General features: G+C 41.1%; 6 protein-coding genes across 6 annotated transcripts; 2 read left to right on the top strand and 4 right to left on the bottom strand.

Moving 5' to 3' along the window:
* On the top strand, positions 1 to 13,341 carry LOC108100873 (myosin-VIIa). The gene is made up of 10 exons (XM_043209360.1): positions 1 to 186; positions 1,914 to 2,177; positions 2,241 to 3,362; positions 3,419 to 3,934; positions 5,025 to 6,059; positions 8,626 to 8,835; positions 8,896 to 9,194; positions 10,189 to 11,724; positions 11,779 to 11,902; positions 12,050 to 13,341. Exons 1-10 carry the CDS (start codon positions 163 to 165, stop codon positions 13,298 to 13,300), a joined length of 6,381 nt encoding a protein of 2,126 aa, XP_043065295.1. The 5' UTR covers positions 1 to 162; the 3' UTR covers positions 13,301 to 13,341.
* LOC108100874 (zinc carboxypeptidase) lies at positions 13,259 to 15,349 on the bottom strand. Its single transcript, XM_017204966.2, has 5 exons — positions 15,179 to 15,349; positions 14,982 to 15,118; positions 14,475 to 14,859; positions 13,620 to 14,007; positions 13,259 to 13,525 (listed from the first exon to the last, which is right to left on the bottom strand). The coding sequence occupies exons 1-5, from the start codon at positions 15,341 to 15,343 to the stop codon at positions 13,332 to 13,334; spliced, it is 1,269 nt and encodes a 422-aa protein (XP_017060455.1). The 5' UTR covers positions 15,344 to 15,349; the 3' UTR covers positions 13,259 to 13,331.
* A 54-nt stretch (positions 15,350 to 15,403) lies between these two features.
* Positions 15,404 to 16,987, bottom strand: LOC108100827 (zinc carboxypeptidase). The gene is made up of 5 exons (XM_017204896.1): positions 16,811 to 16,987; positions 16,632 to 16,759; positions 16,173 to 16,563; positions 15,726 to 16,113; positions 15,404 to 15,666 (listed from the first exon to the last, which is right to left on the bottom strand). Exons 1-5 carry the CDS (start codon positions 16,979 to 16,981, stop codon positions 15,455 to 15,457), a joined length of 1,290 nt encoding a protein of 429 aa, XP_017060385.1. The 5' UTR covers positions 16,982 to 16,987; the 3' UTR covers positions 15,404 to 15,454.
* Positions 16,988 to 17,425: 438 nt separating this feature from the next.
* LOC108100828 (zinc carboxypeptidase-like) lies at positions 17,426 to 19,013 on the bottom strand. The gene is made up of 5 exons (XM_017204897.1): positions 18,830 to 19,013; positions 18,648 to 18,775; positions 18,193 to 18,583; positions 17,750 to 18,137; positions 17,426 to 17,691 (listed from the first exon to the last, which is right to left on the bottom strand). Exons 1-5 carry the CDS (start codon positions 18,998 to 19,000, stop codon positions 17,483 to 17,485), a joined length of 1,287 nt encoding a protein of 428 aa, XP_017060386.1. The 5' UTR covers positions 19,001 to 19,013; the 3' UTR covers positions 17,426 to 17,482.
* Positions 19,014 to 19,416: 403 nt separating this feature from the next.
* Positions 19,417 to 20,261, bottom strand: LOC108100834 (trypsin alpha-like). The gene has a single exon (XM_017204905.1). The coding sequence runs from the start codon at positions 20,232 to 20,234 to the stop codon at positions 19,470 to 19,472; it is 765 nt and encodes a 254-aa protein (XP_017060394.1). The 5' UTR covers positions 20,235 to 20,261; the 3' UTR covers positions 19,417 to 19,469.
* Positions 20,262 to 21,794: 1,533 nt separating this feature from the next.
* Positions 21,795 to 22,675, top strand: LOC108100785 (trypsin alpha-like). Its single transcript, XM_043209372.1, has one exon. The coding sequence runs from the start codon at positions 21,822 to 21,824 to the stop codon at positions 22,584 to 22,586; it is 765 nt and encodes a 254-aa protein (XP_043065307.1). The 5' UTR covers positions 21,795 to 21,821; the 3' UTR covers positions 22,587 to 22,675.
* Positions 22,676 to 22,859: the final 184 nt, after the last annotated feature.

The raw sequence follows: 22,859 nt of genomic DNA, 5'->3' as shown, positions 1-22,859 counted from the left end.
TCGAACCGAACAGAACTACAAAAAAACTTCGATTAAAAACGGCTGTGGCAACAGAACTGAAATCTTCCGGCAAATATTTGCCAATTAAGAACCGTCGACGGCGCGTGTGTCTGTGAAGTGGGGTGAAGTGAAATTGGCCAGGCCAAGAAAAAACCACCAGCCATGTCCGAATTTGTGCGGCAACATGTAAGTGCGAATGCTATAAGTTCGAAAAGTAATACTTCCTGGTTGTCGTGGCAGTTTTTCCCTTCCATTCGCTCTGGTTATCACAAAATTGCTATGATAACCGAATCGTTTTATCACATTCCTTTGGCACTGCTCCGACTTATGCCCATCATGGGGCTCATTTTAATTTTAAACTTGCCTCCTTATCGAATACACTCGCCTACACGTGTGTTAATTGGAATTCAGTAACACCTGTGATTATGGGCATAAAGTATTTACGAGCAGGTAGCCCAAACTTAGATTGTGTCCACCATGGGCTTAGAAATGTCTCAGTTTGATTAAAAGAAAACATTATTAATTCCGGATACTTCCTCTCGGTGCAAAAACCTTATCAAACACTTGGCCAATTGTCGATTGAATTTCAAGAGCAAAGGAAAAGAGATACGAAATGGCGCGTTAAAGGTTTTAATATACAAGTAGAGTAAATCCAGAACAGCTTATAATGGAACCTATTGTAGTCCCCTTATCACTCTGTTTTTGTTTTTGTGCTATAATTCTTCAAAGAATTAGTACAACACCCATTACCGAAATAATTGCAAAAATATTTCCGATTAGTGACACCAATGAGTCATAGTTTATAGGGGTGATCTCATGTTCGGACACTTCGTTTAGCAAAAATATCTGGCTGACGATTATTATTTATGGTGAAAGCAAAGTTTTAAAACAAAGACACCATAATTTTTCAGCAGGTGTTTATGTCATTTTTTGGGAATAGGTTCTAGGTGACATCAGTTGAATTGGCAAATTGGTTTTTTAATCTTATCTTAAAGCCGATAAGCAAGGTCGTTGGAGATCAGTTGCCAAAATTTAACATTCTTCTACCCATAAAACTATTTATTTTAACATATTGAATTTAATGGTGACTCTTTTTTGGCAATTATCACCTGTTCGGCAGCCGTGTCATGTAGTGCTTCTTTGATTCCTCGATTCACAAATACCGATAAGACCTTTTTTTGTATATCGGCATTTGGCAGATAAGATAACGCCTGGCAACAACTACAATTATTTGCGAAAGTTGGCTACCGTTTGCTTTTTTAATTACCCATATTTAACTCGCCCTTAAAAAACAGATTTATATAACGTAGACAAAGAAAACCCAACTCTGACCATAAATCAATAAACTTATTATTTAATGTTTCTTTGGGTGTGGCAGATCTATAAAAAGTTCTAGATATCGTTGGATATTTAGGGGACCCCATAGGTAAATTATTTTACGACCGTTTGAACTATTTTCTGATTTCTTATCAAGTTCCTACAATCGATTACTTTAGCGTCAAGAAACCAAATTAAAGGAAATGAGATAACATATGGTTTTTCAAATTTATTTGGAATTTTAAATTGGATTTAAGAACAATTAAGAGACTCTCATTTTTACCTTTAAAGTTTGTTGATTTCTGACTTTATAGATGTGTGCAATGCAGATAAGGCTTTGCCTAGTTTTAAGACCTTATTATTGGCTTGGTTTATGGACTGCACTCCAAAATTTATAAACTTGCCGTGTAAAATAATACTTAAATGGCTGTGTAATCAGTTCATATCAGTACTCTATTCGAGATATGACCCACTAGCAGTTGTCAATGAAACGATTTTGGAGAGTACCTGTTTCTCTTTGAGGGGGTTAGATTTTAAAGATAATCCACTGAAACCTTGACACTAATCTTTTGATGTTTTTTTTATTGTTGATACAGGGAGAGTATGTGTGGGTGAAACCGCAGAATACCACCAGTGAATTTGCAGTGCCTTTCGGAGCTCGGATTGTGCGAACGGAAAAAACGCAGACCCTAGTTTGCGATGATCGGAACAAACAGTTTTGGGTGCCAGCGGCGGATGTCCTTAAGGCCATGCATGTAACCTCCCAGGAGGATGTGGAGGATATGATCACATTGGGAGACTTACAGGAGTATACTATTCTAAGGAATCTGCAGAATCGATATGCCAAGCAGTTAATATATGTGAGTTAATCGAATACAAAAAAAAAATAATATTATTTATTAATTATATTTTATTCATTTTAGACCTACACTGGCTCTATGTTGGTGGCCATCAATCCGTATCAGATTCTGCCAATCTATACAAATAGGGAGATTCAGCTCTACAGGAACAAATCACTAGCTGAACTGCCACCTCATATTTTTGCAATTAGTGATAATGCCTTTCAAAGACTGCAAAGACTGAAGGAGAATCAGTGTGTGGTAATTAGTGGAGAATCAGGTGCTGGGAAAACTGAGAGCACCAAGTTAATACTGCAGTACCTGGCCGCAATTAGTGGCAAGCACTCCTGGATCGAGCAGCAAATCATTGAAGCCAATCCGATTATGGAGGCCTTTGGAAATGCCAAGACTGTGCGCAATGACAACTCCTCGAGATTCGGAAAGTATATTGAAATCAGATTTACTCCAGAGGGTGCCATTCAGGGAGCGAGAATCCAACAGTATCTTCTGGAGAAATCCCGAATTGTCTTCCAGAGTCGCGATGAACGCAATTACCACATTTTCTACTGCATGTTGGCGGGACTTTCTGCTCCGGAAAGAGAGCGTTTGAAGTTGCAGGAGCAATCCCCCAGTCAATATCATTATTTGGCACAAGGAGGATGCTTTACGTTGCCTGGAAGAGGAGATGCCAAGGATTTTGCGGATATCCGAGCAGCCATGAAGGTGCTTTCCTTTAAACCAGAGGAAGTTTGGAGCATACTCAGTTTACTGGCGGCTATTTTGCATCTGGGTAACCTGAGATTCACGGCAACTGAGGTTGCAAATTTGGAAGCTGCAGAGATTGATGACACACCAAATCTGCAGAGGGTTTCTCAATTATTGGGAGTTCCCGTTTCTGCTCTAAATGCTGCTCTCACCCAAAGAACCATCTTTGTGCATGGCGAACATGTGACCACCAGTTTGTCCAAGGAGGCGGCCATTGAAGGACGAGATGCTTTTGTGAAATCCCTCTACGATGGGATTTTCGTGCGGATTGTACGAAGGATCAATGAGACTATTAACAAGCAAGTGGATCAACCCATGAACAGCATTGGTGTTCTGGACATCTTCGGCTTTGAGAATTTTGACAACAACAGCTTTGAGCAATTGTGCATTAATTATGCCAATGAGAATCTACAGCAGTTTTTCGTTGGACATATCTTTAAGGTTAAAAATTGTAATTAAGCCTTATTATATATTTACTAACCTCATGTGTTTTACAGATGGAGCAAGATGAGTACCAAAACGAGCACATCAACTGGCAGCACATTGAGTTCCAGGACAATCAGCAAATCCTGGATCTTATTGGCATGAAACCAATGAACTTGATGTCCCTCATTGATGAAGAGTCCAAGTTTCCCAAGGGCACTGATCAAACTCTGCTCGAAAAACTGCACGTTCAGCATGGCAATCGATCCATTTATGTGAAGGGAAAAACAACACAAACTTCTCTGTTTGGAATTCGTCACTATGCTGGCGTGGTTATGTACAATCCTTTGGGTTTCCTCGAAAAGAATCGCGATTCATTCAGTGGTGATCTGAGGTCTCTGGTTCAGCGATCTGCTAATAAGTATCTAGTGGACATCTTCCCCCATGAAATGCCCATGGACACGGCAAAGAAGCAGCCCACATTGTGTGTGAAATTCAGGAACTCTCTGGATATGCTGATGCGCACTTTATCGCAGGCGCATCCCTACTTCATTCGATGCATTAAGCCCAACGAATTCAAGGAGCCCAAGGTGAGTTAAACATTAAAAACAAAAGCACTATTAGAAAAAAACATGATTTCGGAGATGATAGAAACCTCTTGAGTTTTTAATTAAATTTTATGGAACAACAAAATATTTTTACATAAACAAAAAACTCTAAGATTCCATAACCTTTTGTAAAAAATTATTTTTCTTTAAAATTTTGAGCCTATTATCTCACAACACATTTATATTATTGCAAAGGTCTTTTGTCTTCTTTAAGGGGACGTTCTCTTTGTTTTGGTCGAAATGAAGGCAAAGTTCGTCAATTTTTGTGGGATAATGAAAAGGCGTACGAACTTCGGGTTTTGCTTTTGAATTCGTTTATTATTCAAGATTTTTTTAAAATTTATTTGATGGTGAAATTCAAAATGGCGGCTGCAAAATGGCGGCTTTCGTGTGCCTCCGCGCGCAAACATCGTCCCAAAATTACGAGCCTGCAGCCTCTTGTAGTCAACAGAAATAGAAAATTGTTACCATTATGTAAAGTTAATATACTTGTGCGAGGCACTAACCTAGTGGCATCAAATTGCGGCCATAAATTGACCGCTTAATGAACGTTCGAATTTTAAAGTTTGATTTTCGTACATTTTTTTTCAGTTAAACCACGTTGAAAAATTATAAATATTTATAATTATTGTTTTTTTCCGGAGTAGGTTAGTGCCCTAAAGAAAAGCATCTACTTTCATAAAAATTTAACATGAAGCAAATCGGTTCACAGAATGAAGCTGTGGACGCGTAATTTTGTTGAAAAACATGGTTTCGAGAAAAACGCGTTTAAAGTTTTTAGAGCATACCACAGCGCGCGTGACGCAGGTGTATTCGAGACGCTCTCATTGACAAACTATTCATCGTATCGAAAAATCCTTTCACACACATATTCTACGGATATGTGGCTTTCAATTTTTGCAAAAAAAAAAATCGATTTTTTGATCGAAAACAAAGAGAACGTCCCCTTAAGCATCTCAATAATAGCTTTTAAGTCAAATGTTAAATATTTAAAAAAAAATCATATATACATACTTTTAAATTATATAAAAATCAATAGTATTATATTTAATTTTCCTTATTCACTTTTCAGAACTTTGATAAGGAACTATGTGTGCGACAGCTGCGATACTCAGGAATGATGGAGACCGCTCGCATCCGAAGGGCGGGCTATCCGATCCGCCACGCCTACCGCGCCTTCGTGGAACGGTACCGCCTTCTGGTGCCACCGGTGGGACCTCTGGAGAAATGCGATTGCCGCAAGGTGGCCCGCGAGATCTGTGAGGTGGCTCTGTCCGCGGATTCCGATCGCCAGTACGGAAAAACCAAGCTCTTCTTGAGGGACGAGGACGATGCCAGTCTGGAGTTGCAGCGATCCCAACTGATGCTCAAGAGCATTGTGACCATTCAGCGAGGAATCCGAAGGGTTTTGTTCCGGCGATATCTAAAGAAATACCGAGAGGCCATTATCACGGTTCAGAGATATTGGCGAGGTCGCCTGCAGCGTCGTAAGTACCTGATAATGCGACAGGGATTCCATCGCCTGGGAGCCTGTATAGCTGCCCAGCAGTTGACCACCAAGTTCACGATGGTCAGATGTCGAACCATAAAGCTTCAGGCCTTAAGTCGTGGTTACTTGGTACGCAAGGATTTCCAAGCGAAGCTGCTGGAGAATCGAAAGCAGCAGCAGCTCAAGAAGGAGGAGCTTCTCAGGTTGGCCAAGATCAAGGAGGCCGAGGAGCTGCTGCGACTGAAGCAACTGAAGGAGCAGAAGGAGAGGGAGCAAAAGGAGGCGGCGGAGAAGCGACTGAAGGAGGAGCAGAGGCTCAAAGCTGAGGCAGCCACACGAAATGCATTGGCCATGGCTGCAGTGCAGCAACCAAGGAGAACCAGATCCGTCAAACAGGAGGCACCAAAGGCTCCCACTCTCCAGGCACGAATGTCCCTGCCACCAGCTCCAACCACTCTGATAGCAGTTGCTCCAATGGCCACCCGACCTGCCAGTGCCACCACCACCACCACTACGAACCGAATAATCCCCATTCCCGAAAGTCCAGGAACCATCGATGTGGAGTCCTCCAAGCAGATGGTGGACGACGTGTTCCGCTTCCTCAACGACGAACCCGATGTGAGTGGTCCCCTGGGGCCGAATGTCAAAGAGAAGTCTCTGATTTTCGAGCAGGCGTTGCGCATGCGCAGGGATGTGCCCACCAAGCTCCTCTCCCGCCCGGTCAACTATTACGAGGCGGCGCCGCGGAAGATCGTCAACCAGACCCGCCTCTAGTAGCGGATCGGGCTGGGACTGGAACTGCCCCGAACAAAATAGTAAAAAAAAGTAGCTATTGCTGATATTAGAGGAGCTGGTGATGGAGAGCAAACCCACCAGTTCGTAGTCCTGATCAGTGGGAAATGGTTCCTTAGGGGATGCGGGAGGGAAAAACAACGATAAAGTCTATTTCAGTTCCTAGGCACCATAGAAATACACATATTTAATATTTTTATATATACAATTTAAAAATTAAAAAAAAAAATGTTTTATTTTTGTTTAAATTTCTTTTAAAAAGAAAGTATTTTTAAAGAAAAATAACTAATCCACGTTTGACTTGAATTATATATTTAAGCAATACTCTTGGCTTTTAAATTATTGTAGTCCAGAAATGCTGTTCTGCGATTATTATTATTCTCTCGCTAAAAATATTCTACTTTTTTAATTAAAGAAAACTTTATTTCTTTAAAATTATAACTAACTAATTAATTATAAACTTCATCTACAATATGAACAGGTGCCATTAGAAAGTGTAAGATTTAGAGTTACCTGTTAAGTGAATCTGGGAAACGTTGTCCACTTATAGAAAGGCATGAATTCCACATTCACTTATTATTTTTATCATTTAAATTTTAGGGCCTTAAAGGGAGTGGAACCATTCAATTGATCAGTGAAACTTACTTTGTAATTTATCCAGCTAATATCGGCCTTGGCACAGATTGGATCAATCAAATTGATTATTTTCCACCCATTTGGTTCGTTTTAATGTACAAATCTAATACATAAGTACTTTAATGCCGGCTTGTATATATCTTGGCTTGTAAATGCTTTTTGTTACGTATTCCTAATATCTAAGTGTACCATTATAATTAAGCACTGTAAATAAAATCCTCAAAGGCATCTATAGACATAAATGCGCAATTTGTTCGTGTGTTTACTCGTCTGCGTTGGTTGTGGTTGTTTGGTTGTGGACTCTTGGGGAACTCCCCAATCCAGCTTTTGTGCTTTGTGTCCAAGTCCAAGTCCAGTGAGCGTCCCACATCACCATCTTCCGTACTCTGGGATTGCATTTCACCATTTCACTCTATTAAAACCTGAACGAACTGAGTCACAGGCACTTGTTCATTGATATTTGGACCATGGACAACTCATGTGTCCAAGTGGCTTACAAGGGCATTTCGGCGTTATCTTGTAGAACTTTAATTTATTCCATTCGGGAGATATGACATACAAGCGATTAAATCTACTTTCATATTGACGTGTTCTTATAATAACTCTGGAAATTTCCAAGCTATTTACCAATTTACTGTAATAAGGGAATCCTTGTTAAATATACCTACTATATACAATTTCGGCATTTTTAAATATTTTTTGCTGCCTATGAAGCCTATAAAGTTGTTCCTCAAAATAACTTTTATGTTAAATAGTTTTTCTTGACTTGGAAGATTCTAGAGTTATAGCTTTTTCAAGAGGGCCACTTGTTTTTTATTTGTATATTGAGCAGTTTTATAAGTCAATTAAATGAGATTATCAGGAAGCTTATTTATGAGGCAATTTCCTTACCTTTTGCCTTTATTTTGTTTTGTTTATTTTTATTTTTATTTCCTCCAATAATTTTTTGACTTATAACGCTTACTTGAAAAATAATTATTTTTCTTAAATTCGCATAACGCATAAAATGAGATATAAGATCTTTTAGATGTTTAATTCCTTACCTTTTGTTTACTTTTAAATGTAGAACCGATTCCCTTAAGAACTGGTTTTATTTTGTAAAGTATTTTCCAAAAAAAGGGTTGTTTTTTATACTTAACCTTGTAGACAATTCATGTTAATGCCTTTAACACCAATTCAGTTTTCTCCAAGCAGTTAAATAAAACAACCTCAGCGCAGCACCAAAAAAATACATTTTATTAGTCAAAAGTTGAAGAATTCCCCTCTTTCAATAGTCGAGCCAATTCTTAGAACGCAGATCCATGTCGTGTCGTCTTTAGTCAGCAACTAAATCGAGCCAAAACAAATTGCCGAAGCGGGACCCGAGTTCTTTGAAGCGTGGCCAGCACCACTTGCTATCAGGTGGCGGCAGAAATTTAAAACAAATACCAAATGATAAATGAAATAAAACGGGATCGTAAATAATCGCCGCCGTCCTTATCGCGAAGGCATATCTTCGGGTGCAGCATGCCCATACCATTCGCACTACCCTCACCCGCCAGTAAATATTTATAAAAGCTTACGAGTAGAGCACCTCTCGATAAGTGGCACTCAGATTACAGCTGTCGAAATAATTAATACGGCTGAATTGAAAACTGAGTGCTACTACACTACACAGTATAAGAGAGTGAAATAGGGGATAGTGGAGGAATTTAATTGAGGGTCTCAAATGTTTGTTTACCCTGTAATGAAACCTTTGTTTATACTTTAATTTCAGGCTGTCCTGAGAAAACTCAACAATATTTCTTCTGGGGATACAATACGCCTGCCTAAGCCAGTGCAAAATAATATTGACACCTCCGACTTCAGTTACTTGAAATATGCGGCAACTTACTTTTGTGGTGGAGCCACAGCTCAGCATGAAAGGAAACCTCTGAAACAATCCTTGCTGAAACATGAACTTCCTGTCGATGAAATGGCCTCAAAGGTGAGTACTTAAAAAAAAAATAAACATTTTTTGTATTAAGAATTACATAAATTCTTCTAGGCAATTTGGTTGACTATCCTTCGCTTTATGGGCGACATACAAGACATTGCTTCTTCGCCTTCTTTTCACACTTATGATAACGAAAATCTGATGGGTGAATTGTCAAACTTCTTGAACACTTCTGGTTTTTATAAGCCTCGTTTATTTGTGCGTCAGAGCCAAAGGCGAAGCCCAAAAATTATTGGAAAAAGCCATAAGGAAGTCGAGGACTTTTATCAACACTGGCTAAATGTTCCCAGTAGTCATCTAGATAAACTGCACTTCATCATTGGGCATGGTATTCTCAAGGAGAACTTAAGGTATGTTATTCTAAACAAGAAAGGAAGCTAGCTTCGGCAAGCCGAAGCTTATATACCCTTGCAGTCATCAAATATTTCGAACATTTTATTTGCTATTCAAGAGTCGTTAGAAAACTCTATATTCCAAAAATCATGATTTTCTGATAAGAAATAACAATGTTATCATTTTATTTCCGTTAATTCTATATAGATTTTTCGATCTTTCTTATGGCAGCTATATGATATAGTTGTCCGATTTTTATGAAATTTTTTTATAAATCAAGGCTAGTTAAAAAACTTGATTCTCAAAAAATCATGCTCGTGGGATAAAAAACAGCCATGCTATCAATTTATTTCCATTAATTCTATATGTATATATTTTTCGATCTCTCCTATGGCAGCTATATGATTGAGTTATCCGATTTTGATCAAATTTAATCTGAAATTCAATAACAGTTGGAAAACGCCATCTTGAATTCAAGTCGATCTGATGAAAAACAACGGCGGGAGAATTTTTATTTCATTCCCTCGTATGGGAGCTATCCGATATGGTCGGCCGATCCGGCCCGTTCCGACTTATATACTGCGTGCAATAACTACACACCTTTTGGGAAAGTTTCAGCAAGATAGCTTTAAAACTGAGAGACTAGTTTGAAGAGAAACAGACAGACGGACAGACGGACAGACGGCCAGACGGACAGACGGACAGACGTACAGACGTATTCTGATTCTACTCGTGATGCTGATCAAGAATATATATACTTTATGGGGTCTGAGGTGTCTCCTTCACTGCGTTGCAAACATCTGACTGAAATTATAATACCCTTTTGCTCTGCAAGGGTATAAAAATCTATACCTACAACCGGTAGATTTTTTATGTGTTGCTTTTCTTTTGGTAATCTTATTGCAACATTGGAAAATATTATAATTTTTAAGGGAACATAGCATTAAATGTTTCATTTATTTTCAATAAAAAATATTTTGAATTTCTCTAATTTATCATACTTATTTGCAGAGATGAAATCCTGGCGCAGATCTGCAAGCAGCTGTACCTCAACCCCAATCGCACTTCCTACTCCCGTGGATGGCTGCTCCTTTCGCTTTGCCTGAGCTGTTTCCCGCCCAGCAGCGATTTCGAGCCACATCTGCGTAGTTTCATGAAGCAGGGAACCGCCCAACTGCAGGCAGCTCCCTCCTTGCAGAGATTGGAGAGAACCCTGATGAACGGACCCCGCTGTCAGCCGCCTTCCTTGTTCGAACTCCAAGCCATTCGGGGTCGCCAGCCACTCAAGTTGGACATTCACCTGATGGACGGACAGCAGAGGAGATTGCAGGTGGATGCAGCGAGCACTTCCCGAGAGGCAGTGAATCAACTTTGTCAGGGCTTGGGTCTAACCGATACCTTTGGCTTTGGACTGGTTATCTCGATGAATGGAAAACTGATGCCACTGGGAGCTGGTCAGGAGCATGTCCTGGATGCGATTTCGGAGTGCGAACAGCGTCAGTTGGATGCTCCTTGGAAACTCTACCTTCGCAAGGAGATGTTCGCCACTTGGTTTGATCCTTCAGTGGACCCCAAAGCCACTCAGCTGATCTACAAGCAGATCTTGAATGGTTTAAAGTGCGGAGAGTACCGTTGTCGTTCTGAGAAAGATATAGCTATGGTTTGTGCTCTGGCCTGCTTTATAGAACATGGTCCCGGGGATATCCGCCGATTGAAACCCTCTGAAATAACAGCCTTTGTTCCAAGGGATCTTCTAGCTCCTGGTGAAAGAGCCATCGAGAACTGGAGTCGCTTGATAGCAGCCACCTACGAAAAGAGCTCTTATGTGAGGGAACAACAGAAGGAACTGCAATTGGAGGCTCAGAAGAGGGCCAAGGAGGACATCTGCCTGTTTGCCCACTTAACTTGGCCCATGAGACACTCACGACTTTTTGAAGTGGTTCGCAAGGAGGGACCCAAGCTGCAGAGCGATGAACTGATGCTGGGCATCAATTCCACGGGTCTTTTTCTCATCGACGAAACCGAACAGGTGCTGGCCTCCTGTAGTTTCGGCGAATTACTTAAGGTTCAGTTGGAGGACAACGATGAGTTGCATGTGATGACCTATCAACATGTTAACTTTGTGCTGCACTGCAGCATGGCCCACGATGCCAACGAAGTGATCAACTACATGCTGGATAATCTCCGCCAGCGTTCGAGCTACGGTGTGGCCTTGGATCAGGTGGAGGTTGAAGATCAGGAGGATTTGCTGGCACTTTCTCCCGGTGACCTCATCGAATTCGAGGAGGGTGTAACGGGTGCCAAGTTATTGGCTGGCAATGCCCAAGATTTCTACAGGGGCTGTGTAAATGGCCACTGGGGTCAGTTTGCAGCTGGAAATGTTCGCATTTTGGCCACCCTTACCAAGCCGAGCGAAAAACTTCGGGATATCTTCAGGGAGGGCAGATTCCAAGAACCTCCGAAACCAACTCCAAGAGCGAATCACTCGCGACGTCGTCAACACAATATCTCTCAGCTGGCTGAGACACAATTTAGGGAGCCATTGGAGTAAGTTGAGAAAGTAAGGAGGTTTTTGAACCCCTTTTAACTATTTTATTTTAGCTCTGATACGGCTCTCCTCTCAAAGTTTTCGCCTGAGCCACTGAAGGCTCCCCTTCTTAAGGCCGTAGTTAAAGTACCGCCCCTTTTCCAGCAAGCTTTGGTTATCCATCATCACATTCTTAAGGTAAGACGATACTAATTATACAAACTAACTAACTTATAACTTTGAAAACTACTACCGAATGCAGAGTAATCGTTAAACAGTTCTATAAGTTTTTGAAGTTTTACCACTGTTTTAAATTTATTAAATTTCCCTAAATTTCTTATGTAGTACATGGGCGACATTGCCAGAAGCAATCTGCCGGTGAACACGGACCTCATTTTCCAACCAGCCCTGCTGCATCCGCTGCTTTGTGATGAGCTCTACTGCCAATTGATGAAACAACTCACTGATAATCCCTCCAACGAAAGCGAAAAGCGAGGCTGGGACCTGCTTTACTTGGCCACTGGCTTGGTGGCTCCCAGTGTCCTGATAATGAGGGAGCTGATTATCCTGCTGCGCATGCGTGCAGATGCCCTGGCAGATGCCTGCCTCAAGCGGTTGAAGCGATCCTTGGCACAGGGACAAAGGAAACACGCTCCCCATCTCATCGAGGTCGAGGGCATTCAACAGCGCTGCCTTCACATCTACCACAAGATATATTTCCCCGACGAAACAGTGGAGGCTTTCGAGATCGAGTCACATACCCGGGGATCAGAACTCATTGCTGATATCGCTAACAGATTGGAACTCAAGTCACCTGTGGGATATAGCATTTTCTTGAAGACAGGCGACAGGGTTTACGCCATGCCGGAGGAGGACTTTGTGTTTGATTTCATCAGCCAACTTATCTTCTGGTTAAGACAGCAGAAAACTCTGCGTTCCGCTTCCGATGGTCACTACCAACTGCATTTCATGAGAAAGTTGTGGTTGAACAATCATCCTGGAGCGGACCTCAACGGAGATGTGATCTTCAGTTATCCCCAAGAGCTGCACAAATACCTGAAGGGCTACTATCCCATCGATTGCGAGCAGGCCTCGCACTTGGCAGGTTTGGTGTACAGTGCGGACCATGATGTTAGCTTGCAGAGACTCCCGGAAGTGCTGCCATTGTTAGTTCCCGAGGATTTGATACCTCTTCTAACTGTGGCAGAGTGGCGACAACAAATACTGCCGAAACTCCATCGCGATCACTTGACTGAGGACCAGGCTAAGATCCTGTTTCTCCAGGAACTCTCACGATTCCCCTGTTTCGGTTCCACTTTCTTTGTGGTGAAGCAACAAAACGAGGAAGCTCTTCCGGAGTCGCTTCTGGTTGCCATCAACAGCTCGGGATTCCATCTGTTGGACCCGCACACGAAAGAGATCCTTCGTAGCTACGAGTACTCCCAGTTGGGAATTTGGAGCTCGGGCAAAAACCACTTTCACATTCGCTTCGGCAACATGATCGGTGCCTCAAAGCTGCTGTGCAGCACCACCCAGGGTTACAAAATGGACGACTTGCTGGCCTCCTATGTGAGGTACTTTAATAAAAACGAGTAATTGATTTACTCGCACCAAATAAAACGTATTATTACAAGTAACCCAACTCCTTGGTCTTTTCAACCAGAGCCAGCATGCCAACCATCAGCTCCTCGCAGTTGGGAATTATCTGGACGGGTGGCAGGATAAATCCATATCGGCCCTTATCCCGATACTCGATCGTGTAACCGATCTTCTTGTCCAATTCGTTGAACACCCAGTCCACAGAGGTTCCAGTGGCCACATCTGTGATTAATGGTTCAATATTTAAGTGGTTAATAATAATTATAAAGGGGTATTTAGTTTGTTTAAAGGAAACAGTTTAATACTAAATACTTACAAAGCACATCAGCTGTAGATCCATATTGGTAAACAGTACCATAGGGCAATGCTTCTATGGCATCGGCGAAGGCCTTGCCAATCTCCAGGATATCGTCGTAGTTTTCTGGAAATTCCTCTTTGGTGTGTCCGTAAGGGGAAAGCAGATACTGTCCATAGGAGTGGAAGGATATGTACACTTTGAACTCGTCCTTGATCTTCGTCAGGTACTCCACCAAGGCCTTGGCTTCTGGCTCGGATCCTGGCGTGTCCCCGGCAAAAGTCTCGCTGCAGGGATTGTCGGATGCCCCACTGTTCTCCAGCCAATGGGAGTCGAAGTTGCGATTGGCATCGGCTCCGATGCAGGCATTCGTGGCATGTGGCTGACGGGTCTTGCGCCACATTCGATCCTGAATGGAAAGAAAATATAATGGTGTTTTGTTAACAACGAAAACTTGAGGGGTTAAAAGCCTTGCAGATATTCACGAATTTAGAAATCATCGGGAGAAATGCGGGAGTCTTGAAGCACAACGAAACCTTCATTTGATATCGATTTGTGTTTCTAGCCTTATCTGGGTTATCAGAGGACCGAATTGTTTGTATACCATTTATAAGCATATACCATAGACCTCTTAAATATGAGGTAAAGTCCTTAAAAATATTAACAGAATATTAAAAAGTTTTAAGGTGATTTGTTTACATCTTAGATCCTAGATCGGACTTATATTAAAATATGGCTTATAATGTATACAAAATTCGTAAGGTTTTTACACTAAAAAGCAAAGTTATGTTTAAAATCATTAAGTTCTCTGCAAGGGTACACAAACTATTTTAAATATTTTTAGGGAACCTGAATTCACTTATAGCAACCACTCACCTTCTTGTGGGAGTACTCAAATCCATCCACGTTGAAAACGGGAACAATGTGCCAATCATAACTTTCGGCCAGATTCCGCACCTCGGCGTCTGTGGAGGTCAAGAGCTGATGGATGAACCACGTGGCACTGGCCGAGGTGATCCACTCCCTGGCGTGGATGTTGGATTCGATGAAAATGCCAGGGTTGCCAGCCTTGTGCGAGATCTTGATGCCGCGAATGGTGCGACCCTCGTAGGACTGGCCCACAGTGAACTCCTCGGTGACCGAGGGATAATCAGCCAAGATTCCATCCAGCCAGGCCTCGATCTCCTCCAGCTCGTAGTACTTCGTCCACCCAAAACTAGTGCTATCTGCAGTAGTCGTGACTTGCTCCGCATCGATACGACTAAATGGGGATCCGATCATTATCTTTATGACTCCAAATGACCACGTACTAATGGTTGGCTAATCGAGCGATCGTATCGCTTCGAGTGGCTTTAACCCGTACATTGTGTCACGATTACTTACGCTTGCACATTTTCGATCATTAGCTCACTGGTGATGTTGTTGAACTTAAGAAGCTCCTGGAAGTGCTCCAGTTCCTCGGGACTAACCATAATGTCCAACTGTCTTGAGCGTTCATCGTATTCCTTCCAGATATTGTACTACCCCCAAAAAATTTGAAGTTATATAGATATGCTGACTGCTAGCACCGAAAAACTTACCTTCTTCGTCAGCTCACCAATTTTCTCGATTGCAGCCAACTGAATTTTATTCCGAATAGTCAGCTTGTAAACCCTGAAGTTATCATAGCGCTCCTTGGGAGAATCCTTAAGGACGCCGGCACTTGAAAGGGCCACCAGAGTGGCAAGCAACCACAGCACACGCATTTTAAACAACGACTAAACTTGTGTTACTTGGATCAACCCCAAAGAAACTAAACCACTGGATTATCTGCAGCTAATCTTTATTGATTTATTGCACATTGGGGTTTCCAGCATTTACTGCGTGGTTTTGAGCCTAAGATAACCCAACTCTTCACACTTATCTAAAAGGGCCGCAATGCCCACTAAAGCCTCCTCTGCGTTGGGAATAATTTGAACCGGGGGCAGGATGAACCCATATCGACCAGTGTCCCTGTACTCAATGGTGTAGGATATCTCCACTCCCTGTTCATTGTACGCCCAATCGTTGGTGGCTCCAGAAGCGGGATCTATCGAAGAAGAACATAGTTATAAACTTGCATATTTAATACTTATTTTATAGACTTACAGAGAATATCAGCAGATGATCCATATCTGTAGACAGTTCCATATGGCAGACTCTCAACCGCATCGCCAAATGCTTTGGCAACCGCCAACAGATCGTCGAAATTGGGCGGGAACTCCTCTTTGGTGTGTCCATATGGGGAAAGCAGGAGCTGACTGTACGAGTGGAACGCCAACATCACATTGATTTTGCCCTTGATGCTGCTCACATAATCCGACATGGCCTGAATTTCCGGCTCGGAAAAGGGGTTTGGTCCACCGTAATCCTCGGCGCAGGGATTTGAGGAAGCTCCATCGTTCTCCATCCAGTGGGAGTCGTAATTTCGGTTGGGATCCACGCCAATGCAGGTGGAAATTTCGGAGGGTTGGCGGGTCTTGCGCCACATACGGTCCTTAAAATAATATATATATTTATAATACAAAATAATGGGAGATAAAATTGTGGTAATACCTTCTCGTGGGTATAAACAAACCCATCTACATTGAGCACAGGCACTATGTACCAATCGTGGTTTTCAGCGAGATTCCTTACAAAATCGTCCTCGGAAGTAAGGAACTCATTAATCAACCAAGTGGCTGTGGCGGAAGTGATCCACTCCCTTGCATGAATATTAGACTCAATAAACACTCCGGGGTTATTCGACTTGTAGGAGATCTTAATGCCACGAATAGTTCGACCCTCGTACGATTGTCCCAGAATAAAACTTTCGGTGATTACTGGGTAAGCAACCAGAATCTCATCTAGCCATGCATAAATTTCCGCCAGGGAGTTGTATTTTTTCCAGCCAAAGGTTCCATCCCTACTGGCCTTTAGATTGCCCTCTTCCTCTGAATCGATTAGCCTATAAAAGATATTGTAGACATTTAACTTTAAGTGTCATAATAACAATAATATAAAAAATGTACTCACTCCTGTACGTTGCTTATAAACAGATTTGCACTGACGTTGGTCCTTTGGATTTCAGTATCGAATTCGTTAAAAGCGCCCGGACTTATCATCAAGTGCAACTCATCCTTGGCTTCGTGCCATAACCTGAACTAAAAACACTTAAGCATTACCTATTCAAGGAATCATTCAATTATATTTACATTTTCTCGATCTTCCGCGAGTTTTCTTAGGATACTTCTCTGTTCTGCAGTTTCAAACTTGACCTTATAGACCGAGAAATTATCATAGCGCAGCCTTCCGTCCTGACCCAAACTCGCTCCTTGGGCCAAGACTACAAAAGTCAGTGCCACCAGAACACTATTTATTGCCATGCTGAGTTCTTGGAATACAATAAGCAACTACCCATTCCATTCACATTAAAGCTAGACGATGGCTATATCGATCGGGTCATAATTAGATCATAAAGATAATCGCACAGAAGCTTACTATTAAACGATCGATATAACCATTTCGACCACCTTATCACTTTGAAAATCTGACCGACAAGCACATAGTTTGGTTGTACATATAATCTGAAAATATTCTGCAACTCATTAATACCACAGTATGAGATCGCAATCAAAACCACTTTGAGGAAGTACACGATTTTTAAATTTTCTTCACTTTTTGTTCAGTTTTTTATTTAAGTATCTCTAAAAGTATTCATGAATCTTCGATAATACTTTTGTTTAATTTAAAATCAACTTGTTTCAGTGAAGCTTGTATAACTACATCGTGGCAAGCAAGCAAAATATAAGCAAAGAAACTCAGCCCGATAATGTTTATCTGCAGCAAACTTTTATTGACTAATTGCACACTGAATTTCCCAGCACTTACTGTGTGGTCTTGAGCTCAAGATAACCCAACTCCTCACACTTATCTAAAAGGGCTGCAATACCCACCAAAGCCTCCTCCGCATTGGGAATGATTTGAACGGGCGGCAGGATGAACCCATATCGGCCAGTGTCCCTAAACTCAATGGTAAAGGACATCTCAATTCCTTGTTCGTACGCCCAATCATTGGTGGCTCCAGTAGCGGCATCTATTAAAAAATTTGTTACTTTAAATATGATTTTTTGATCATCTTTCCATCAACTTACAGAGCATTTCCGCAACTGATCCGTATTCGTAGACAGTTCCATATGGCAGACTCTCCACCGCATCGGCAAATGCTTTGGAAGCAGCCATCATGTCGTCATAGTTGGGTGGAAACTCTTCGCTGGTGTGTCCATACGGAGAAAGCAGGAACTGACTGTACGAGTGGAAGGCCAACATCACGTTGAATTTGTCCTTGTTGCTGCTTATATAATCCGACATGGCCTTAACTTCCGGCTCTGAAAGGGCATTCGGCCCTCCGTAAGTCTCGGAACAGGGGTTCGAAGAAGCTCCATTGTATTCCATCCAATAAGAGTCGTAGTTTCGGTTCGGGTCCACTCCAATGCAGGAGGAAATATCGGAGGGTTGACGGGTCTTGCGCCACATACGGTCCTTAAAAATAAATATTTATTATAGCAGATAGAAAGAGCTTAATTTTTGACATTACCTTCTCATGGGTATAAACAAAACCGTCAACATTGAGTACGGGCACTATGTACCAATCGTGATTTTCGGCAAGATTCCTCACTCCCTCATCCTGGGAGGTTAGAAACTCATTTATCAACCAAGTGGCTGTGGCGGAAGTGATCCACTCCCTAGCATGAATATTGGACTCAATTAACACTCCAGGATTATTCGACTTGTAGGAGATCTTAATGCCACGAATGGTGCGACCTTCGTACGATTGACCCAAGATAAAACTCTCAGTGATTACGGGATAAGCTACGAGTATTCCATCCAGCCATTCATAAATTTCCGCCAGAGTATTGTATTTTTTCCAACCAAAGGAACCATCACTGCTGAGCTTAAGATTGGCTTCTTCCTCTAAATCGATGAGGCTGAAGGAGATTTAAGAAATTTTATTTGAAGTACCAAATTACAATACTATATCTTTCTACCTACCTCTGAACGTTACCAATAAAAACCTCCGCAGTGACGTTGATCTTTTGAATTTCGCTTTCGAGTTTACTAAGAGCGCCGGGACTTATCATCAAGTGCAACTCATTTTTGGCTTCGCTCCATAATCTAAACTAAATAAAATTATTATTATCGTAAATTCAAAGTCTTACATAACCCTTGCTTACATTTTCCCGATCCTCTGCGAACTTTGTCAGAAGATTTCTTTGTTCTGGAGTTTCATACTTGACCTTGTAGACCGAGTAATTATCATAGCGCAGCTTTTCGTCCTGACCCAAACTTGCTCCTTGGGCTAAAACTACCAAAGTCAGAGCTACAAGATATCTATTAACCTCCATGCTTATAGCTTGAAATGCAATGAACAACTGCCCATTCTGCACAAATTAAGTCCAGACGATGGCTATATCGATTGGATCATAACTAGATCATAAAGATAGCCAGACGGAAGCTCACTGTTAAACATTCGATATAACCATTATGGACGCCTTATCATTATCAAAATGCTCAAAAGCTCTGAAAAATATAAAGACCCAGCCACCTTCAAAATTTTATATACCCTTGCAGAGCAGAGGGTATTATAATTTCAGTCGGAATTTTGCAACGCAGTGAAGGGGAAACCTCAGACCTCATAAAGTATATATATTCTTGATCAGCATCACGATCAGAATCGAAATATGTCTGTACGTTTTGTATGCATATTAAATTTTTTTTTTTTTTAAAAGTTATTTTTAAGAAAATTTAAATGAAAACCTTGTTTTACTTTATGCTTAAAACATGCGCTTGCAATTTATTTTTTAAGATGTACCTTTAAAGAGATTTAACGGCATTTAAAATCCAGTTCCGGAAAGCAGGGACACCTGCGAAGGCTACAAATCCGTCGCATTTTTTACCCAGGCCAAATGAGGTAACACCGACAAGTTGCTGGTCAACGACCAAAGGTCCACCAGAGTCGCCAGCACAAGTGGATTTTCCACGGGAATGGACACAAACGTTATCCTCAGTGGTGAAAAGATAATTCTGGCAATCTTGAATAAGAAGTTCTACGCCTTTTAGATGTTCCGGATATTCCCCGAATTGGATTTCTTGGTAAACTGTTACTCTCACTGCTCCCCAACCAGAAGCCTTCGCAAGAGTTTCGGGTGACGGATTCTTTTCGGCTAAGGGAATGCTCTGCACTTTGCTGGAGAACACAAGGGGCTCACTTAATCGCATTACAGCAATGTCGTTGACACCTGTTTTTTTGCTGTACTTCTCGTGCGACTTTATTGCTGCAACGTGGATGAGAGTCCCGTAGCTCTTTATCCATGAGGAGCCTGCGCGCACTTGGAATTCTTCGGCTCCAAGTTGTTTTCCTTCTTTGGAAAAGCGGCAGTGGGCAGCAGTGATGATAATGTCCTTGCTGTAAATGGAGCCACCACAGATATGATTCCCTCGTCGTTGTATAGACACCTGCCACGGGGCCGCTTCTATCTCAATATCTTCTGCACCGATGATGCGTTCTTCAAGTTCGGGAACTCGTCCTGCGGACAGGAAGTTGATTGCTGACAGCAAAAGAAAGCACTTGATGAACATCTCGAATAGTTTGGTTGGAATTGAAGACTAATGTTTTCACTACCGCTAGAGAAAGGCTTTTATAGGCCAAGAATGACATTCTTAGAATAGTTCAATTCTTAATTTAGCCAATTGTCTTTGCCACTTTTAAGATAAGGAAATTGAAAAATACCAAACGAAATAGAGTTAAGTTATTCCCAAGCAATTTTCAAAAGGTATTTATAGGTACAATCGTTCGCCTCATGCAACAAGTATTTTTAATTATTTTGTTCACTTATTTTAAGAAGACAATTACTTTATTACTAATTTATCAAATTTCTATTTCTAACCCAAGCATAACCATATTTTCCATATTTTGGAATTTAGAACAATGGTGACAAATCAAATATTAAAATGCTTAACAAAAAAATTGTTTTCAATAAAAATGCAATCTTTGTTGTTGACTTCAAGACTATTATTAAAAATTTAACAAACATATATTCTAACAAAAAATTTTCTATAACAACTATATATATATAAAAATGGAGACAAAAAATGTGCGGAATCGCATCACATGAAAACGGCTTGACCGATTTGGCTGAAAATTGGTAGGGTGGTAGCTTACAGCCAGGAGAAGGACATAGGATACTTTTATCCCGTTCGACATACCAAAAATCGCATATAAAGTGAGTTACTACCTCATCACACTGACAAACACACGCTACCATAGCATTTTAACTCAATTTTTGTGGTTTTGGTGAATTGAAGTGAAGTAAAGTTTTTTGTGATTTTGGTGTCAGTCATTGAACTTCTCCTAAACGGCTGAACGGCAGAAATTATAAAGTCAAGTTTGGAAGACGACGTTGTTGGAACATAGGTCTATTGAAGTGTTTTCAGTTAGATTTTCGTTTTTAACAATGCCACAAACCAAACTTACAAGTCTAGGCCGCAAATGACTTTATAATTTCTGTACAAGTTCTAGACTTATGAAGAAAGCATGAATTAAATGTTCAAATTGACTTCAGGAACACGTTAGAATCTGGATCCGTGCCGATAAGTAAGCCGTTCAATGGTTCAGGTGGTGTTTCAATTTCTGGTAGTTGCACTTTTCCTGACGCGCAACACATCCCAGCTGGCTCATTTTTAAATTTCACAGCATGACAATGCGGACATTACTTGTCCATAGCACCAATTACCACTTTTGAATGAGCATAAAAATCTTCTGACTTCATTGCGTTCAGTTCGTGTATCTTCTGGCTCTTCTTGATGCAATTGCGCTATTCTTTCGGAATTTCTATTTCGCATGTTTCGAGATATACTTGTATCATGGCATGAATAATAAATAATTAGTTATAAAGTAATTGTCTTCTTAAAATAGGTGAACAAAATAATTAAAAATACTTGTTGCATGAGGCGAACGATTGTACCTATAAATGCCTTTTGAAAATTGCTTGGGAATAACGTAACTCTATTTCGTTTGGTATTTTTCAATTTCCTTATCTTTAAAGTGGCAAAGACAATTGGCTAAATTAAGAATAGTTCAAATAAGAATGTCATTCTTGGCCTATAAAAGCCTTTCTCTAGCGGTAGTGAAAACATTAGTCTTCAATTCCAACCAAACTATTCGAGATGTTCATCAAGTGCTTTCTTTTGCTGTCAGCAATCAACTTCCTGTCCGCAGGACGAGTTCCCGAACTTGAAGAACGCATCATCGGTGCAGAAGATATTGAGATAGAAGCGGCCCCGTGGCAGGTGTCTATACAACGACGAGGGAATCATATCTGTGGTGGCTCCATTTACAGCAAGGACATTATCATCACTGCTGCCCACTACCGCTTTTCCAAAGAAGGAAAACAACTTGGAGCCGAAGAATTCCAAGTGCGCGCAGGCTCCTCATGGATAAAGAGCTACGGGACTCTCATCCACGTTGCAGCAATAAAGTCGCACGAGAAGTACAGCAAAAAAACAGGTGTCAACGACATTGCTGTAATGCGATTAAGTGAGCCCCTTGTGTTCTCCAGCAAAGTGCAGAGCATTCCCTTAGCCGAAAAGAATCCGTCACCCGAAACTCTTGCGAAGGCTTCTGGTTGGGGAGCAGTGAGAGTAACAGTTTACCAAGAAATCCAATTCGGGGAATATCCGGAACATCTAAAAGGCGTAGAACTTCTTATTCAAGATTGCCAGAATTATCTTTTCACCACTGAGGATAACGTTTGTGTCCATTCCCGTGGAAAATCCACTTGTGCTGGCGACTCTGGTGGCCCTTTGGTCGTTGACCGGCAACTTGTCGGTGTTACCTCATTTGGCCTGGGTAAAAAATGCGACGGATTTGTAGCCTTTGCAGGTGTCCCTGCTTTCCGGAGCTGGATTTTAAATGCGGTTAAATCTCTTTAAAGGTACATCTTAAAAAATAAATTGCAAGCACATGTTCCACATTTATGAACGAAGGTTGAATAAAAATGTTTTTTAAGCATAAAGTAAAACAAGGTTTTCATTTATATGTTCTTAAAAATAACTTTTAAGACAAAAAAAAAAATTTAATATATGTACATACAAGAAAGGAAGCTAGGTCCGGCTTGCAGTTATCAAATATGTCAAACAAAATACATATAGGCTAAGCAATATTAAAGCTATGACGATTTTTCAGTTAATTTTCCGTATTTTCGA

The sequence above is a fragment of the Drosophila ficusphila genome, unplaced genomic scaffold (genome assembly GCF_018152265.1).
Source record: "Drosophila ficusphila isolate 14025-0441.05 unplaced genomic scaffold, ASM1815226v1 contig_855, whole genome shotgun sequence".
NCBI lineage: Eukaryota > Metazoa > Arthropoda > Insecta > Diptera > Drosophilidae > Drosophila > Drosophila ficusphila.
This window is presented reverse-complemented; position numbering and strand designations above follow the sequence as displayed.

Excerpts from the sequence above, each read along its gene's own strand:
- LOC108100828 (XM_017204897.1), bottom strand. The coding sequence starts at position 19,000 with ATGGAGGTTAATAGATATCTTGTAGCTCTGACTTTGGTAGTTTTAGCC. Across the intron at positions 18,776-18,829 it reads TCGCAGAGGATCGGGAAAAT|TTTAGATTATGGAGCGAAGC; the intron begins GTAAGCAAGGGT and ends AATTTTATTTAG. Across the intron at positions 18,138-18,192 it reads TTGTTTATACCCATGAGAAG|GACCGTATGTGGCGCAAGAC; the intron begins GTAATGTCAAAA and ends TTTATTTTTAAG.
- LOC108100827 (XM_017204896.1), bottom strand. The coding sequence starts at position 16,981 with ATGGCAATAAATAGTGTTCTGGTGGCACTGACTTTTGTAGTCTTGGCC. Across the intron at positions 16,564-16,631 it reads TTTATAAGCAACGTACAGGA|GCTAATCGATTCAGAGGAAG; the intron begins GTGAGTACATTT and ends TATCTTTTATAG. Across the intron at positions 16,114-16,172 it reads TTGTTTATACCCACGAGAAG|GACCGTATGTGGCGCAAGAC; the intron begins GTATTACCACAA and ends TATTATTTTAAG.
- LOC108100874 (XM_017204966.2), bottom strand. The coding sequence starts at position 15,343 with ATGCGTGTGCTGTGGTTGCTTGCCACTCTGGTGGCCCTTTCAAGTGCC. Across the intron at positions 14,860-14,981 it reads ATGATCGAAAATGTGCAAGC|TCGTATCGATGCGGAGCAAG; the intron begins GTAAGTAATCGT and ends ATCCCCATTTAG. Across the intron at positions 14,008-14,474 it reads TTGAGTACTCCCACAAGAAG|GATCGAATGTGGCGCAAGAC; the intron begins GTGAGTGGTTGC and ends CTTTCCATTCAG.
- LOC108100873 (XM_043209360.1), top strand. The coding sequence starts at position 163 with ATGTCCGAATTTGTGCGGCAACAT. Across the intron at positions 9,195-10,188 it reads ATTCTCAAGGAGAACTTAAG|AGATGAAATCCTGGCGCAGA; the intron begins GTATGTTATTCT and ends ACTTATTTGCAG. Across the intron at positions 11,725-11,778 it reads CAATTTAGGGAGCCATTGGA|CTCTGATACGGCTCTCCTCT; the intron begins GTAAGTTGAGAA and ends ATTTTATTTTAG.
- LOC108100834 (XM_017204905.1), bottom strand. The coding sequence starts at position 20,234 with ATGTTCATCAAGTGCTTTCTTTTGCTGTCAGCAATCAACTTCCTGTCC.
- LOC108100785 (XM_043209372.1), top strand. The coding sequence starts at position 21,822 with ATGTTCATCAAGTGCTTTCTTTTGCTGTCAGCAATCAACTTCCTGTCC.